This window comes from Lygodium microphyllum, chromosome 1 (genome assembly GCF_053477565.2).
Source record: "Lygodium microphyllum isolate KBCC chromosome 1, Lygodium_microphyllum_v1.1.10, whole genome shotgun sequence".
In the NCBI taxonomy this organism is placed as follows: domain Eukaryota; kingdom Viridiplantae; phylum Streptophyta; class Polypodiopsida; order Schizaeales; family Lygodiaceae; genus Lygodium; species Lygodium microphyllum.
In genome coordinates, this window is record NC_141135.1 from 48,455,401 (window position 1) to 48,470,858 (window position 15,458).

At 37.6% G+C, this 15,458-nt stretch overlaps 1 protein-coding gene across 6 annotated transcripts in view; it reads left to right on the forward strand.

Moving 5' to 3' along the window:
- Positions 1–7,456, forward strand: part of LOC148041081 (uncharacterized) — a 42,934-nt gene extending 35,478 nt beyond the window's left edge. Inside the window, exons 2-7 of one of the 6 annotated variants that reach the window (XR_015690682.1) lie at positions 2,746–2,817; positions 2,922–2,976; positions 4,528–4,568; positions 4,717–4,776; positions 5,631–6,542; positions 6,631–7,455. Coding sequence is in view for 4 of the 6 variants with exons in the window: in XM_087676644.1 (XP_087532770.1) it covers positions 2,746–2,817; positions 2,922–2,976; positions 4,528–4,568; positions 4,717–4,776; positions 5,631–5,801 (399 nt within the window). In the remaining 2 variants the exon portion in view is untranslated. Of the gene's footprint in view, positions 1–2,745; positions 2,818–2,921; positions 2,977–4,527; positions 4,569–4,716; positions 4,777–4,856; positions 5,322–5,630 lie in introns of those variants that run through there. The other 5 variants (XR_015690679.1, XM_087676670.1, XM_087676677.1 and 2 more) reach the window with 5 other exon arrangements.
- Positions 7,457–15,458: the final 8,002 nt, after the last annotated feature.

Below are 15,458 nucleotides of genomic sequence, written 5' to 3' on the forward strand. Positions count from 1 at the left end.
TGGTTTGGTCAAAGGCGGGGAATCCATGGTTATTTATGCACTACGGCATTGGTGATGGGATAGTCACATGTGCTATTTCAAAGACATTGTTTGATAGACATAGAGAGCTGCTATGATTCTTCTCTATTTTCAAGCGCTAGTATGATCGGCATCGGCATCAGGTTCTCTTCAAGGCACCTTGGTAGGGCTTACGCACCCACTGCTTGGGTATCCATGGTTCTATTTGATGGACATTGTTGGATATACTATGATGGCTTATTATCATTGTATATTGCATTGTACCAGATCAGCCATGATTTGGGAGAGGGTGGTAGCGGATATGTCAGTTCATGTGTGAGTTTGTGCATGTTTCATTGGGCTGGGCATAGTTAGATATTTTAGGCATTTAATATTCGTCATTTTCATGGTGACTTAGGCATTTATTGCTAGTCGACTTGATCATATTGATGGCATATTTTTGGCCTATTTATGTAGGCACTCCTTCCTTCTATATCATTCATTGTATCACTTTGTATACTTCCATAGCATGGATGGTGGAGAGAGGGAGTCTGTGCAAGTGCCCATACAATCGGTGACTCATGTTGTGACCGATGGTGTCTTCATCCCTACTTTGGCAATAACTTCAAAAACATTAAATCCATCATTGTCTTCCAATTTGTTGGTGGGAAGATCATTGTCCCATATGTAAAGTTACACTTGTCTATGGAATACAAACACAATTGTATGACAAACGCACAGACGGATAAAGAAATGCAATTAGGGTTAGGATTAACATAGACAATGAACATAGAAGATAATGAAACCGAATAATGAATAAATAGATACAATGCTCAATGCAGCAAACACACAATGCAAGGTGAAAATTGACCCCTGAACTCTTATGTCCTTGGACATCTGGATGGGTGCTAGTAGCATTGGTCACGATGGTCATGAAGTGACTTGGTGTGAATTCACTAAGGACACTTCAGGGTTAGGGCAACCAAGTCCTATTTATATGACTGTAGTGTCAGAAGTGGATGCACCAATGGAAGCATAGAGTATAATAGACTACCTAACACAAGAGTGAAGAGGAAATAAGAACACTGCAAAGAAAATAACTCAAAAAGAAATAGATGCTCACGAAATGGAATCCATATAACAAGATATGAGACAGCTACAACTTCCATAGTGGTAGAGAATGGTATGAGTTTTTAGATTTGGGCAAACACGAATTGGTTCTCTCCTTGTCACCTTCTTGTACATGGAGATTCATTTGACAACCTTAAGGATTACCTGGTGAAGAAGGCTAAGCTCAATATGACTTTTTAAAAGGATCCTAACATATTTGTTTCAAGCCTCTAAGCCAAAGTAGAAGAGGTGGTTTCCATACTAGGAATGCAATTTGGGTGGATGTGATTGACACCTCTTTGTTTCCAATGCATTGAGGTCATAGAACCATGGGATGAGGGGTGATGGGACAACCAAAAGCAAGGGAGGAGGGTCTTCTTTTTTTTTTTGGTGGGGGGGGGGGTGTGTGTTAACATACTTATAGGATGATGAGAACATGACCAAAATGCCCATTTCCTAAATGCTCCTCAAATTTCCATTTTACCAATATACCATCTTATCTTTTTTGTCAAAGTATCTCTATAATTTGCCTAATCCATTCTTTACCTACCAAAGTATTTCTATTCAAAGATTAAACAAAATTTAATCAGATGTTTCATCCCATTAAAAATCCTCATTCTATTAGCTTGCATCGATGGGATACAATTTCTCACATAAAATGATGTATTGATTGACCAGCCTGAAGCTCAACAAACTTACAAACTTGTCTAAGGACCTAATTTTTGGCCAAAATATGCAAGTCTAAAATGTTAGAGTGTGCACTTTATACGTGATTGGTGTGGATATGGATACAAATTTTCGCAGTAGCTTTTGCTAGTGGTATCTTTGATTTTCATGGATCTTTGAATAGTCTGTTCCTAATAAAAGGTTGCCTAACTATGCATTGTCCCAAAAACTTACCTAAAGAGGATTGCCAAATGATTTTAACTTTTTTCTGGGGGATTAGCCCATTTTAAATTCCCAAAACTTTAGATTCGTGTGTGTAATGAGGATCGGTCCAATTTGATTGAAAGGTATGGACTTAAGGAGACATACCAAGTAACAGTTTCCTTGGATTGTGTTGCACTAAAGATGTAGAGGCAATCCAGTAATCATTCCTAGTTTTCAAAAAAGATCTGTCGTAAGCTTTTAATGTTAATGCTTTGTTTTTTGAAAGCTGTGCAAGTGCTCCCTTGTTTTTTGGAAAAAATTGTACTTTAAGAGTGTTATGATTATTAGTATTCAAATTTGGGATCCACAAGATGAGTTTACTCAAAAGAGTGGTTGATAAATAACTCTCATGTTTCTTGTGATTTTGAAAGACTGTCTGTTCCAGAAAATCTTCATAAGCTTATAAATATACAATTGAGAGATCTAGTAACTACCTTATTCTCCTTTCCTTTTCTGCTTTGAGGGGGTGCGAGTTCTAGAAATTTCAATGCACTGCAGAAATAGATATATTGGTCAAATTTGGAGAGTGATTTTATTTCTGTAGATCTTTCTGTATGGTTTGAAACACTCTAAGCTGCTTCAAAACTCGGAATCTTGGAAACATTTGAAATCTGTACATTTGTGAGACATGTAAGAAGAGATAGAGGGAAGGAAAAAAAAGGGAGTTCATAGTAACCCTGCTCTTATGAGGTACATCTTGATTTTCAGGAAGATAATAATATTTCCCAATCAAGCATGCCGGAGAGCAGCAGTGAAAGATTTTCTTTCATTCAAACTCCGGTACATATTTCTTGTAGATTGCAAAGGCTTATTCAGGAGGACTTCCTCAGTGTCATGGAAATATTGTGGTTGCATGATTTGTTTCTGTTTTGTTCTTTGAAAAGGTTAGGGATGGGCAAGCTATCGCAGTAGAGAATGGAGAGCATTATAAAAGTGAAGGTGTGTTTTTAATTTATATTGAGGTGCTTATGAATTTATCATGGTTGCTGTGGAGTGCCTGATTATATTTCTTAAAGTAGAATATGGGACTTTTCAGTATACCTAGAGCTACATTTCATAGATACAATTCCTCTCAGGGGAGTACAGGTGGGCACAGGGAAAGAAGCCCCAAAGAGGAGAGTGTAGCTCTACTAGAGTGTGGCATGTTGTAACGTAAAGAACCAGCTATTGCATCCCTAGAAGGAACAACTGTTTGAGCCCCTGCAGACCTGTCGAGAACCTTCTTGAAGCTGCTTCTAGCATCCTTTAACTGAGAATAGTAGAAGACCAGAACTCAGTAAGGGTGATCGTACATGGAGGGGCACTCATGTCCGTGAAGATCATTTGGCAGCTGGCCTGCCAGATATGCTGCCCTGTGAGGTTCTCTATGAGCTTGTACTGCTTACATCTCTAATTGTGACATCAAAGGCTTAGGAATTTTCCGGCTATTCAAGGGTTCCAAGCTGAGGGTGGCATGCAGACACTCACCTGAATGATGAATATAGTGTCCTGCTTCTCAGCCTCCTAGAGTGGTGGTGCTGGTTTATTGACTGCCAGCAAGAAGCCACTTAGATAATGTACTCATGCTTAGCTCTGTGCAAGAATCCTGCAAGTCCTTCTCCATATGAGCTCAACTACCTCACATGCAAAGATTGTGTTCTCAAGCACTGTTTGGACAAACCATTGTACTGCTGTGCCAGCTGATTGTTGATTGTGAGGCAACTGAGGTTCCTCAAGTTTCAGCTGTCCCACATGCTTGGAAAACACCATTGTATGGCTTCTATGCTAGGGGTCCATTCCCATTCATGGCCATCTTGCCTAAGAATATGTGTGTCTACTCATGCTATATAGGAGAAGAAACTCTTAGAAACTTTGGAGACCAATGAGGCTCATAATTGCCACACTAGAAATTGTTATGATCAAAGTACAGCGCATGCCATTAGAATGATGATGTTTATCATGAATGATGTTCAAAACCTAGATTTATTAGGCATAGGCCAATCATTGTGTTACAAAGTAATACATAGTGGTGTTTATTTGTATCCCGACAAGAAGCAGTAATATAATGTCACAGGGGAATTCCAATCTGGGATGCATCTCTTAGTCTACACGTACTGCTCTTCAACCACATACTGGAGGTGTTCCAAACAGTTTTTGCTTTGTTAAGCACTTTCAAAATAAACCAATGCAACTCCTTGCTTGACTTGGCAAAATCTTCTATGGTCAAAAGGCAGTTAAATTAAAACATGGTTAGCTTCTGGAATCTGGAACCTTCCTCAGTTTGTGGAAGAATAACAGCATATCATGCAAACATTTCCATGTCCTCTAAAACCACATCCTTTTGACATACAGACAGCATGCTCATTGTGCAGCTTGCACACATCTCCCCTCCCCCCTCTGCCCTGGCCCTTTCTCCTCTTTTATTTTGAATTTTGGAGGAAAGGATTTAGTTGGTTTTGTACTCAAGTTTAATAAAACTGACATCTTACGTACAGTGTTAATTGTGAACAGATATTTTTTGGACACGCCTAAGAGCATCAGTGGAGGAAAAGGTATACATGAGTTGCTATGTTCTTTACTGAGCCAGGGTATTCAAAGTAATGTAGATACTCTTTTATGAGAAATACCTGTTCAACCTGAATGAGAAAAGATGATAGCGAATTCGATCTTTGTGAATTTGGAATAATGTTCTCTTTGCAGCTTGGCCCAACCGGTGCTGCGAGCTTTTGCAGTGCTTTCAAACAGATCCACCATGACCTTGTAAGTTGATTCTGTTAACTTCAGATTAACGTTTTTAACAGAGCATGCTGGCTGAACTAGTCACTTTTAGTTGTGCACAGATCCAGGAAGCTTCATCAGAAACCATTAGAAAAATCTTAAAGGTGCTGGAGAAGAGAGAAGAGAGCTCACAAACATGCCAGGGTTTGTAAGACTCATAACGTGGCTGTGGTAAGGTTGGGACTTACTGCACAGACTTTTTCCTTTGGTGCACTGCTTAGCTTCTTTTGCCGTTGCCAAGTTACTGGTGTGTCTAGAGCTCCAGTTATGAAGTCTTTAAGGATCTATGTATACTCTACTTCTAGATGGTCTCTTCAGCCACCATCTCCTTTTATCAAGTACCTTTCAGCTTCCAGAACAGTGGAATTTGTGAGTAGCAGGCAAGCATTTGAGAGTTTAGTCTCAGTTACAGAGTCAATTGTAGGATTGTGTCCATTAAACAGCATATTCTCAACTCTTTATTGTAGATTTTTAAACACATGCTTGGTCCCAAGCATAGGCTTATAAGAGATTCTCAACTTATTCTACGGACAGTGTAAACTTCTAAGGTCCAGTCCTCTTTTCAAGTTCCTGCATGACTTCTATATAAACAATTATTTTCACCTGCATTTGTGGTGCCAGAGAATTGTATGATGTGCCTGGTTTCTTGACTCTTTTTTTGGGCTGAACTGGTGTCCGCATGTGGGGGTGTCTTAAAAAAAAAAGGGGGGGGGGTTCTTTGGTGTGTTGGGTTGTTGGTGGAAAACTGATATCTATTTTAAGTTCTGCCTTTGGGTTCACTCCTTACTGCAGAAGGCTTGCAAGCTCACACACTAGTCGCTGTTCTGATCTCACAGGAACAGTTACTCCTGTACTATGATTTAGCCTGGAATTCTGTGCGCTTCTGGACAGGTGGTATGGATATCTGTGGACATGCTTTCAATCTCACAGGTTTGGCAAACTCATTTGGATTTTTGGATACCACCTTACAGCTGTGTGCATGTATGGGCACATTTTTGTTTGGATGAGATACTGGGCTCCCCTTGACCTTTACAAATATTTATATTTATAATCTTTAGTGACTCTTCATCTGAGGTTTACATGTTCTTTTAGAAGATCCCTACAGCAATCAGTCTATGACTGCTTCAGACTTCGAAATTGACCAGAATCAGTATTCTTTATTTTTCACTGCTTCTGACATCTGTATGGTATGGTCAGCCTCTAGGTTTCTCTTGTATTCTAACTTTGAAGAGCAAGATAACCGGGGGGTCAGAAAGCAAGTGGATTATCCAACTGACATGCAATCCACAGGTGTCATTTTAGTTCTGCTAAGTGAGGTTATGATTGGCTTCAATGATAGGGGCCATCCTTCTTGAAGCTCTTGGCATCTCTGCATTTTGAAGTAGGCTGGTGGGTTTTTGCCAATAAAGTCTTTGTGGCAGGATATAAGTATGTGTGCTTGTTTTACTTGAAATGAATCATGGAAATACATGGGTGCAACAGTATGGCTGGGGTGGGAAATGAGAACGTCCTCACAATAGCTTGAGCTCCATCAAATATAGTGTATGTGGAGGGAATGGGGCAAGAAGCCAAGGTGGAGGCATATATATCTGTCAGGGTGCACCATGCCACAGCGTGAGGCCTCTGTGGACTGAGGGAATGGGGCAAGAAGCCAAGGTGGAGGCACATATATCTAGCAGGGGGTACCATCCCACAGCATGGACAGGCTGTGGCAACCTAGATATGACTGCCTACTTACAGCTCCATAGGTAATGCAACCTAGGCTTCAATCCTACCAGTTCTGCTTTGAGATTATGTCTCAAGGAAAGAGAATGAAGTGATGGATGTATTGAACAGGTGATCCCATCAATGGACACTTTACTGCTACGAGATTGATACTGATTTTGGTCCAGAGATATGCAAGTATTGGCAGCAAGTCTCCATTCTGAGTTTGTGCTTGAGAATGTGTGGGGTATTCTGTGATAGACTTCATCTTGTTGTAGGACTGATAAGCCTATTGTTCTTGAAGAGGCACATGATGGATCGACTGTAGGACATTGTCGTTTAGGGTCCACCCTTCAGAATGTATATTTGTATTTCTTCGACCCAGATGCAGCAAGATGTAGAGGGGAGGTTATTCATACCAGACCTCAAAACCAAACAACGGAAAGTAGCAGGAAAGTTACATCCATTGCCTAAGCTTGACTTGCCTTGGGTGGAGATTTCAAAGGAATTTTCGGGTCAGCCTTTGGAAGAGAACTTTGAGAATGATGCTATTTTTATTATGATGCATAGGTTTACCAAGTAGGTCTACAAAGAGTGGATGTCTCTTGTGATAGCTAGTGGGAAAGGCTTTAAATGATATTTTGCCAAAGATGGGATTTATATTGAAAAAAAAGGAGTTATAGTGTCGTTACTTTTTGTGATTGGATGTATTTACAGAGTGTTCTATTGCGTTTGAGAATCTGTCTTTGCACATGGTTGTTCCAATTTCTATTGGGTGAGGTCTAGATGAGAGCAAGTGCACGAGTTTGTGGAGTGTCTACTCTCAAGAAGTTTGGGTGAGCTTGGATTTCTGAACCTTTAGTCTCATATATAGGCAATATAACTTATTATTCTTATATGTAGGCAATAAAACAAGTGGTGTCTAATTGCTATCTGAGTTGACTGGGAAAAACAAGTCATTCTTTGTATTTGTAGAACACATGCTTTTTTATTTTCAATAGAGAAGAATAATATTTACAATATTACAAGTCTGTGTGAAGTCTCAAACTTGATAGCCCCCCCATATTATGTCATCTTTACCCTTGTAACAGTGTTAGCATTTAAATCAATAGTGTTTAAGTACCATGCATGCTTTAAATATCTTGAATCTGACAACACGATGGCACTATCATATCGGTGTTTGTAGCTTGAAATGTTTTCTAATTTGACTTGCTTAAAATATATATTGATATCACCTATTGCGAGGTATTTTGTATGTGTTATGAAGTTTTAATAAAAAGAATTATACCTATATTTGCAGTCTAAAAAGTGAAACTGAAAATCTCAAAATGTTCAATGTGATTTCAAGTATCTTAAATATTTAAGCTTTAATTTGTAATGGTTCGATCACTTGTAGCCAATCGTTGTTAAGAAGGTTTAATTGGTGTTTCGAAAAGTTTTTGTTCCTAAGAAATCTATCGGTTCTAAACCCATAGCATGTTAACTTATGTTGCATTATAACGAGTCAATTGGTCTTGGATAATTGATGCCAATGGTAATACACATGCTTTTCTTTCATTTTAAATATTACAAGACTCTTTGGAGTCTCGAACATGTCACTTGCCTTGGAAATAAAATTATTGTATATGTAAGCTTGCTTAAGTGGCACAACATTGGTTAGGCAAATGTGTTATCATTCACAGTGTATCAGCTACATGCCCACAAGTTTAAACTAGGTTGACATGTGCATCCAAATCTAGGTGGAAGTGGTTTTTTTTTTTGGGTGCTTGTTTTTGACTTTTTGTTGCTTGCAAGTCGAAGTTCAACATAAAGTACATTTTGTTTTGATTTTGTGAGTGGTATCTAAAACATTTTAATTCGAATAAAAGTGATATTCAATTCATGGATGGTGAAATTAGCAATTATATTGAATGTTATTGAATATCTCATTGGAGTTTAAGCTACAATGGATCAACTTAAAAGTCAATTTGTTTAAAGGCACGTATAATTTGGAAAATAAAGGAGTTTTGCTTATATGCTTATAGTTGAGGAGCATGGAGTAGGTCATGTGTAATATATTCCTATGCTAAATTAAGTTTTTTCTTTTCAAAAAGTAATATGTTTACATTATCTTTGTCACAATTAAGCAAAGGGACGAGCTCATGATCTCAATAGGTGTTCGTACACGTGGTTGTAGCTTGTAGTAGTTGCATTTTTCTTTCGTAATCGGGTCATGCTCCAAGTTCCTAGCCTTGTATGTATTATTAGCTACCTTTCCTATTTTATCTTTTAAATTATCCTTGAATGGTTGGTAGTTTTGGATGTATTTTTTGATTTTTTTGGTAGGGCTTCTTTTGTATTGGTGGACTCTCTTTTCAAGGTTCATTGCTTGGCCTACATTCACGTTGTCGTTTTGTTTTCATGTTATATTGCATATGAAAGGGTTGGTCTTGTTTCTTTGCATTTGTGCTTTCGAACTAGCTTGTGGGTGTTGCTTGGAGTTCGTGTTGGATGATGTGGTTCCACTTGAGTTGGTGCCACTATTTGTCAGGGTTGGAGTTGATAATTTGGTCCTAGTAAAAGTCTTATTTCTTCTTGATTTACTTCTCTCTGAACTTTCATAGAGAAGGCGGTGGTAGTTAGAGTTTTTTTGGTTGGTTTAAACATATGGAAGGTTTTAAAAACGACATTTGATTGGTTGCATATTACACATATGATAGCATTAAATGGATTAGTGTGCTCTTGTGGTTTTGTTGTAGACTCGTTTGTTGAGCGAGTGCCATATTTTTTATAGTGACAATATGCTCTTTTATGTTCATGAGTGTATTGGTTAGCTTTCATGTACTTTTTATGTACATTATTGATTTTTAGAAGATCATTTTTGGTAAGGCCTTGAGTGATATGTTGAATCCGTAATGTAGGATCTTGATTGTTAATGTGGAGATGCATTTGTTTTGGTGTCTAGTAGGACTTGGGCAACACTTGTTGCTATGGATTCTTAATCATGTCATTGGAGGTTGAATTTGTTCTCTTTTAGGAGTCTTGCATATGAAGTAAGTTTGTGCTAGTTGAGTTAGAAGATTATAAGCAAATCAAGGTTGTGAAGGTTGCAACAGGTTTTGTATAGTCTGCAATTTTGTATTGTTTTCCAAGTGAATTGTTGTTGAGTATACGCTTGGATGTATCCATCTAGGTTTGGAGGTCATTGTAGTTTGTGAAGCTATCAATGTATATCAATGGTATTTGTCCAATGATATTTGCCATTCTTATTTGGTGAACTGCCAAGTACGTATAGCACTCTGGGTCGATAAGATAATGCTTGATTTGGTGTTGGGTGCTTTTATGGTTTTGAATATATATCTTGAACATTTGCGTGTAAGGTTTGATGTGGATATATGAATTGACATTGTTATATATTTTTAGTTACAAGGTATAGTTTATATTGTGCATAACTCATTTAGGAGTCATGTTTACCTTTATGATTGTGGTTTATTTGTTAAAAGAACATTAGTATATTTTGGTAGTGATGTGTATAAATACCCTTAGGATTGTTCAAGTACTTTTTTCTCTTTATTTTTTTTATTTTTTCATGATCTTGTATATATGCCTATTCACTCTTGGGTATGCTTATTCTTGTAAATATTTTGTATTGATACCTCCTATTGTATCTTGAGTTTTGCTCTTTCAAGCTTCTTCTCCAAGTTGTATACTTACATTCCTATACACTTGTCGAAAAATTGATATAGATATAAGAGTGGGCTTGGATATATTGGGTGTAGCCATCAATGTCCTCTACTTGATTTCCTTAGATTGAGATGAGATTTGATGAGTATCGTAAGTCAACAAATACTAGAGTAGGTCCATAAGAGCTTGATATTGTTATATGTATGATTTGGGCTCACTTTGGCCTCAGTTTACATTATTGTCAATATTGTGCATGTTATTTTATGCTTTAATGTAAGAATTTCAACACCAATGAATTTTTTAAAGTCATTATTATCTCTATTATATGGTGTTATATAATATAAGTTGGTTTTATAATCTCCTTTATATTGTGGTATATGATATAAGTTATTATGAAAGTTGGAGCAATAAGAGAGTAGTATGATGTATAGAAACTCCAACAATCACAATGTGCAACATCTATTATCATAGTAAATAATAAATAATAAAAGTATGGTGATGGGCAGCTATCGCTTATAATATATATGTATGCGGACACTAAGTACATAGTAAATGTGAATAGCTAGATACATGTGGTCTTTTATCGCCAATAACGTTCCAATTAAAAGGGAATATGCTTGAGTGAGGAGAAAACAATTAAAAAGTGAAAGTATAATATTTACATATAAGTACAATTGGATGATGAATGGACGTAATCTAATCTTATGTCTGTTATTTTTAAAGGCACAATGTTTTGTTGGAAGACTTTTAGTGAGCAGATTTGTGGGATTCTCATTTGTAGAGATCTTGATAAGCTCTTTATACTTATCCTCAATCACCTCTTTGATAAGGTGGTAATAGACCTCAATAGGCTTAGTCTAAGCATAAAAGTTTGGATTACGGGTAACTAAATGGCATTCAGAGTGCAAATGCAATGTAGAAGATACATATGTGATATCAAGGTTTGTAATCAAGCGGCCTAACCATAGGTTTCTTGTAAGACTTAGTGGTTGCAATGTACTCAGCCTTAGTAGTAGATAAGGAAGTGTATTGATACTTCATTTGTTTTGCATGATGTATGCAATGTGAAGCCTTTGACTAGAAGCCGCATTTTTGCTGGATAGTTGAATGATATTGGATATCATGCCTCTTTGTATTTCAACATGGAAAATCACTCATGGCAACCTCATTTTAGTTAAAGGTGCCAACATTAGTAGTTTTTATCTCTTATTTGTATCTGGCACTATCGATCATGTTTTGGTTGTGAGATTGATCTTTCATATGTATCTCTTTAGTATCATAATCTTGTACATATGTCTCTCAAAGGAACCAAAATCTTATCTTATTTGGAATATCTCCAATCCCTATACTTTTCATGTTTTGATTCATGTGATCATCTATACTACTATATAATTTTTCTTGTGGGTTCTCGAACCACCAAAATCTTTCCAAACCTAGTAGGAGTACCCAGGCCTAATTCAAATTTCCCAAACCTAGGGAATATAAATCTTTTTACAAAGTTTTTTCTCTCTCTTTCCCTCCCTTTTGTCTCTTTCTGCTTGGCCATGAGCTCTCTCTTTCTCTCTCTCTTCCCTCCTGCAAGTATGGCAGTTGGAGCAATGGCCGCAACAGTAAGCTAGAGTGGCAATAAAAGAAGTTGGAGCTATGGCAAGTGGAAGTGGCATAGGAGACAATACAACAAGAGTGGCAACAATGGCGACAACAATGCAATAGCCTATGGTGGCAACAAAGTAGTAGTGGGGAGAGGAAGAGAGATGTGCTACACACACACAGAGCAAATAGAAAGGAGAGAGAGAAAGAGAAGAAAAGAGAGGAGAGAGAAAAGAGAAGATTGAGCTAGAGAGAAAGAGAGAGAGAGAAGATAAAGAGAGAAGCAAAGGGAGGGGAGAGAGAGAGAGGAGAGAGAAGAATTGAAAGCAATAGAGAAGAGAAATAGAGAGAGAAGAGGATAGAAGAGAGAAGAGAGATAAAAAAGAGAGCAAAGAGAAGAAAAGAGGAGAGAGAAAAAAGGGAGCAATAGAGAGGAGAGAGAAAACAGAAGAGAAGAGAAAAGAGAAATATGGGAGAGAGAGAGGGGGAGATATGGTATAGAGAGAGAGAGAGAGAGAGAGAGAGAGAGAGAGGAGAGGAGAGGAGAGGAGAAGAGAAGAGAGAAGGGGATAGAGAGAGAACATTGAGAGAGGAGAGAGGAGAGGAGAGAAAAGGAAAAAGAGAGGAGAGAGAATAGATGAGAAGAGACGAGAGGAGAGATAGGGGGAGAGAGACAGAGAGGGGAGAAGGGCAAAGAGAGAGAAGAGAGGAGAGAGAGAGAGAGAATATAGAAGAAAAGAGACAGAGAGGAGAGAAAAGAGACATAAAAGTAGAGTGAAAGAGAGATAAAAATTAGAGAGAAAATAAAATAAAATAAAGGGTAGAGAGAGAGAGAGAAGAAACAAATTAGAGGCATTTCTTGTGTAGTGGCCTAGCATTCTCTGCACACACACGGAATGCTAATTATTTATATGGCAGCGGGTAGACTCGTAATGCACATTAAGAGTATAGCTCTATGTGCATGAATGAGCCATTGGATCTTGTCCATTTGAAAGTTTTGTGGTCCCATATCCTATTAGTCCTTGGATGGTGCTAAGAATTTTGGTATATATATCAATGATTATTTGCATAAAGTCTAGGCCTATCCCATAAAGCAAAAGTCAAAAGCTTTACCTACTTTTCGATGCTTTCTTGCTATGGTTAAGACACAAGCTGGACATAACCTAAGATCTAACAATGGGGGTGAATATATCTCATGTACTTTTGCGTAGTTGTATGATGAGAGGAGTATTAAGTGTCAGTTGACTGCCCCTTATACCCCACCTCAAAACCATATTGTAGAGTACATGAATATGACTATTCAAGAAAGAGTTTGCAATATGCTTAGTCCGGCAAGTTTATCACATAGATTTTTGGCTAAGATAGATATAATTATTATTTACTTGATTAATAGATCCTCATGCACTACTCTTGGTGGTAGAGTTGCAGAGAAGGTATAGTCTGGTAAATCTCCCTCATATGCTCATTTGAGTCTCTTTAAATGTGAGACATTCTCCCATTTTTCCATGGACAACCACAACAAGATAGATTTGAGGCCCATCAAATGCATCTTTCTTGGATATGGTGATGATGATAAGATGGACTATCGCCTTTGGGATCCACATGCTCGAAAGATTATCAATAGCCATGATGTTATATCTCATGAAGAAGATGAGATACATAAGCAACCATAGCAAGTGATCGAGGTGCGCATGGTGATCTTTTAGGAGTCTCTTGGTATCATACAATTAGCCCTAGTTTAACAACCTACAACAATTGCCGATGATGTAGTGGCCCAAGATCCACCTATTGTGTAGGCTCATGATGTTAGCCAGAGAGGACAAGATGTACAAGCCCCCCCACTAGCCCTAAGATGCTTTACTGAAGCCTCACATCCTCCTAATCATTATGAGCCCTCTATGCATTATGTCATAATAAGGGATTCTGACGAACCCCTTACCTATAAGATGTAAATAGATGATGGTTACACTTGGCAAAAATCCATGCAATCTTAATTTAATTCATTGCAAAAGAGTTTTATGTGAAATTTGGTTCCATTGTACGATGGAAAGTATGTATTCCCATGCAAGTAAGTTGAAAAGCACTCTTGGTTGCCTAATCCAATAGAGATTTTAAACAAGAAAAGGGAGTTGATTTGATGAGAAATTCTCCCTTATCATCACGATGACTACCCTTCGCCTGGTTTTGACAATGGTTGCACATTGCTTCCCTCCTTTGAGGGGTTCAAAAAGCGCATAAGCTAAGGATCTTTTGCCAGTTGCACACTGTATCAAATGGATGTGAAGATAACTTTCATACATGGAGACTTGTATGAGGATATCTATATGCAATATCATAATGGCTTTGTGAAAAAGGGAAAGGAATACCTAGTGTGCAAGTTAAAGAAGAGTCTTAATGCACTTAAGCAAGCACATAGGAAATAGTATCACTAGTTTAATACTTTCATGCATTTAGTTATATTTCTACAATGATATGAATCATATCTTTATAGAAAGCTCATGATGGTAACCTTATCATTATGCTACTATATGTTAATGACATGTTGATTGCTAGGAATACTTATGATGAGCTAGATGCTTTGAAAATTTGTTGCAATAAATGCTTTGAGATGTACATGAGACACACTTTTTACATACTTGATATAAACATTACATGTAATCACTCAGACTCCTCTACTTATCATAGGTGTACATTCACAAAGTACTTTAGTTTTATATGCAAAGTGGTAAACAAATTCACACCCCTTTACCTTCTTATATAAAGGTAAGATAGATTGTCCCCAATGAGAGAGCTAAGGGAACCAAGATCCCATATGCATTTGCAACGAATAGCTTGATGTATACCATGATAACCACTAGACCTGACATAGCATTTGTAGTAGAAGTTATGGCTCATTATATAGCAATACATAACAAAGGATATTGAGATGACATGAATGATATCATAAGATACCTTGAGAAAACTGCAAACTTGTGTATTTGTTTTAGCAACCTGGACATTAGAATCATGGATTACACAAACTTAGATTATGCAAGACATGCAAATAGTAGTAACTCCATCTCTGGCTATGACTTCCCCTTTGCTAGAGGTGTTGTTTCTTGGATATCTAGGATAATGTAAAAGCATCATTGGAACACTAACAATGTACACATCCTGTGGCATAGTCACAATGCAACATCATGCTATCATCTCACAAAAGAACGATGAATCTATAGAAGAAATACAAGTAACAATGGCTTTGTCAAGCACTATTCTTATCCTTGCATGCCAACAACACAGAGTCAACATCATGATAACGAAATGCCAACCATGTCTTGGAAACAAAGACAAAAACAACTATGTGGTCTCAGTGTTACCGTAATACACAAAACAAATTCTCAATGCAAAGTCATTACATCTTCAACTCTTGAGCATCATTGATACATCTGTCTTAGTCTCTAAAATAAAAATAGGGATTGTGAACGGAACCTTGGACCCGTTGAGGATCAATTCTTGACAACCCTCTAGTCTCTGGGAATGATGCATTGCTTTCATAGCCATCTACTAGAATTGACTTGACTATATTTGATATCGTGGATGTGTTTACTTTCAGTATGTTATATAATCCACTAATCTAGAAGTACATGGCTATAGCAGCAGAACATCCACATCCAAGGATAGGGCTTTGCATCTTTAGTTAAGCAATCCATCAAAAGGATTCTAGAGCT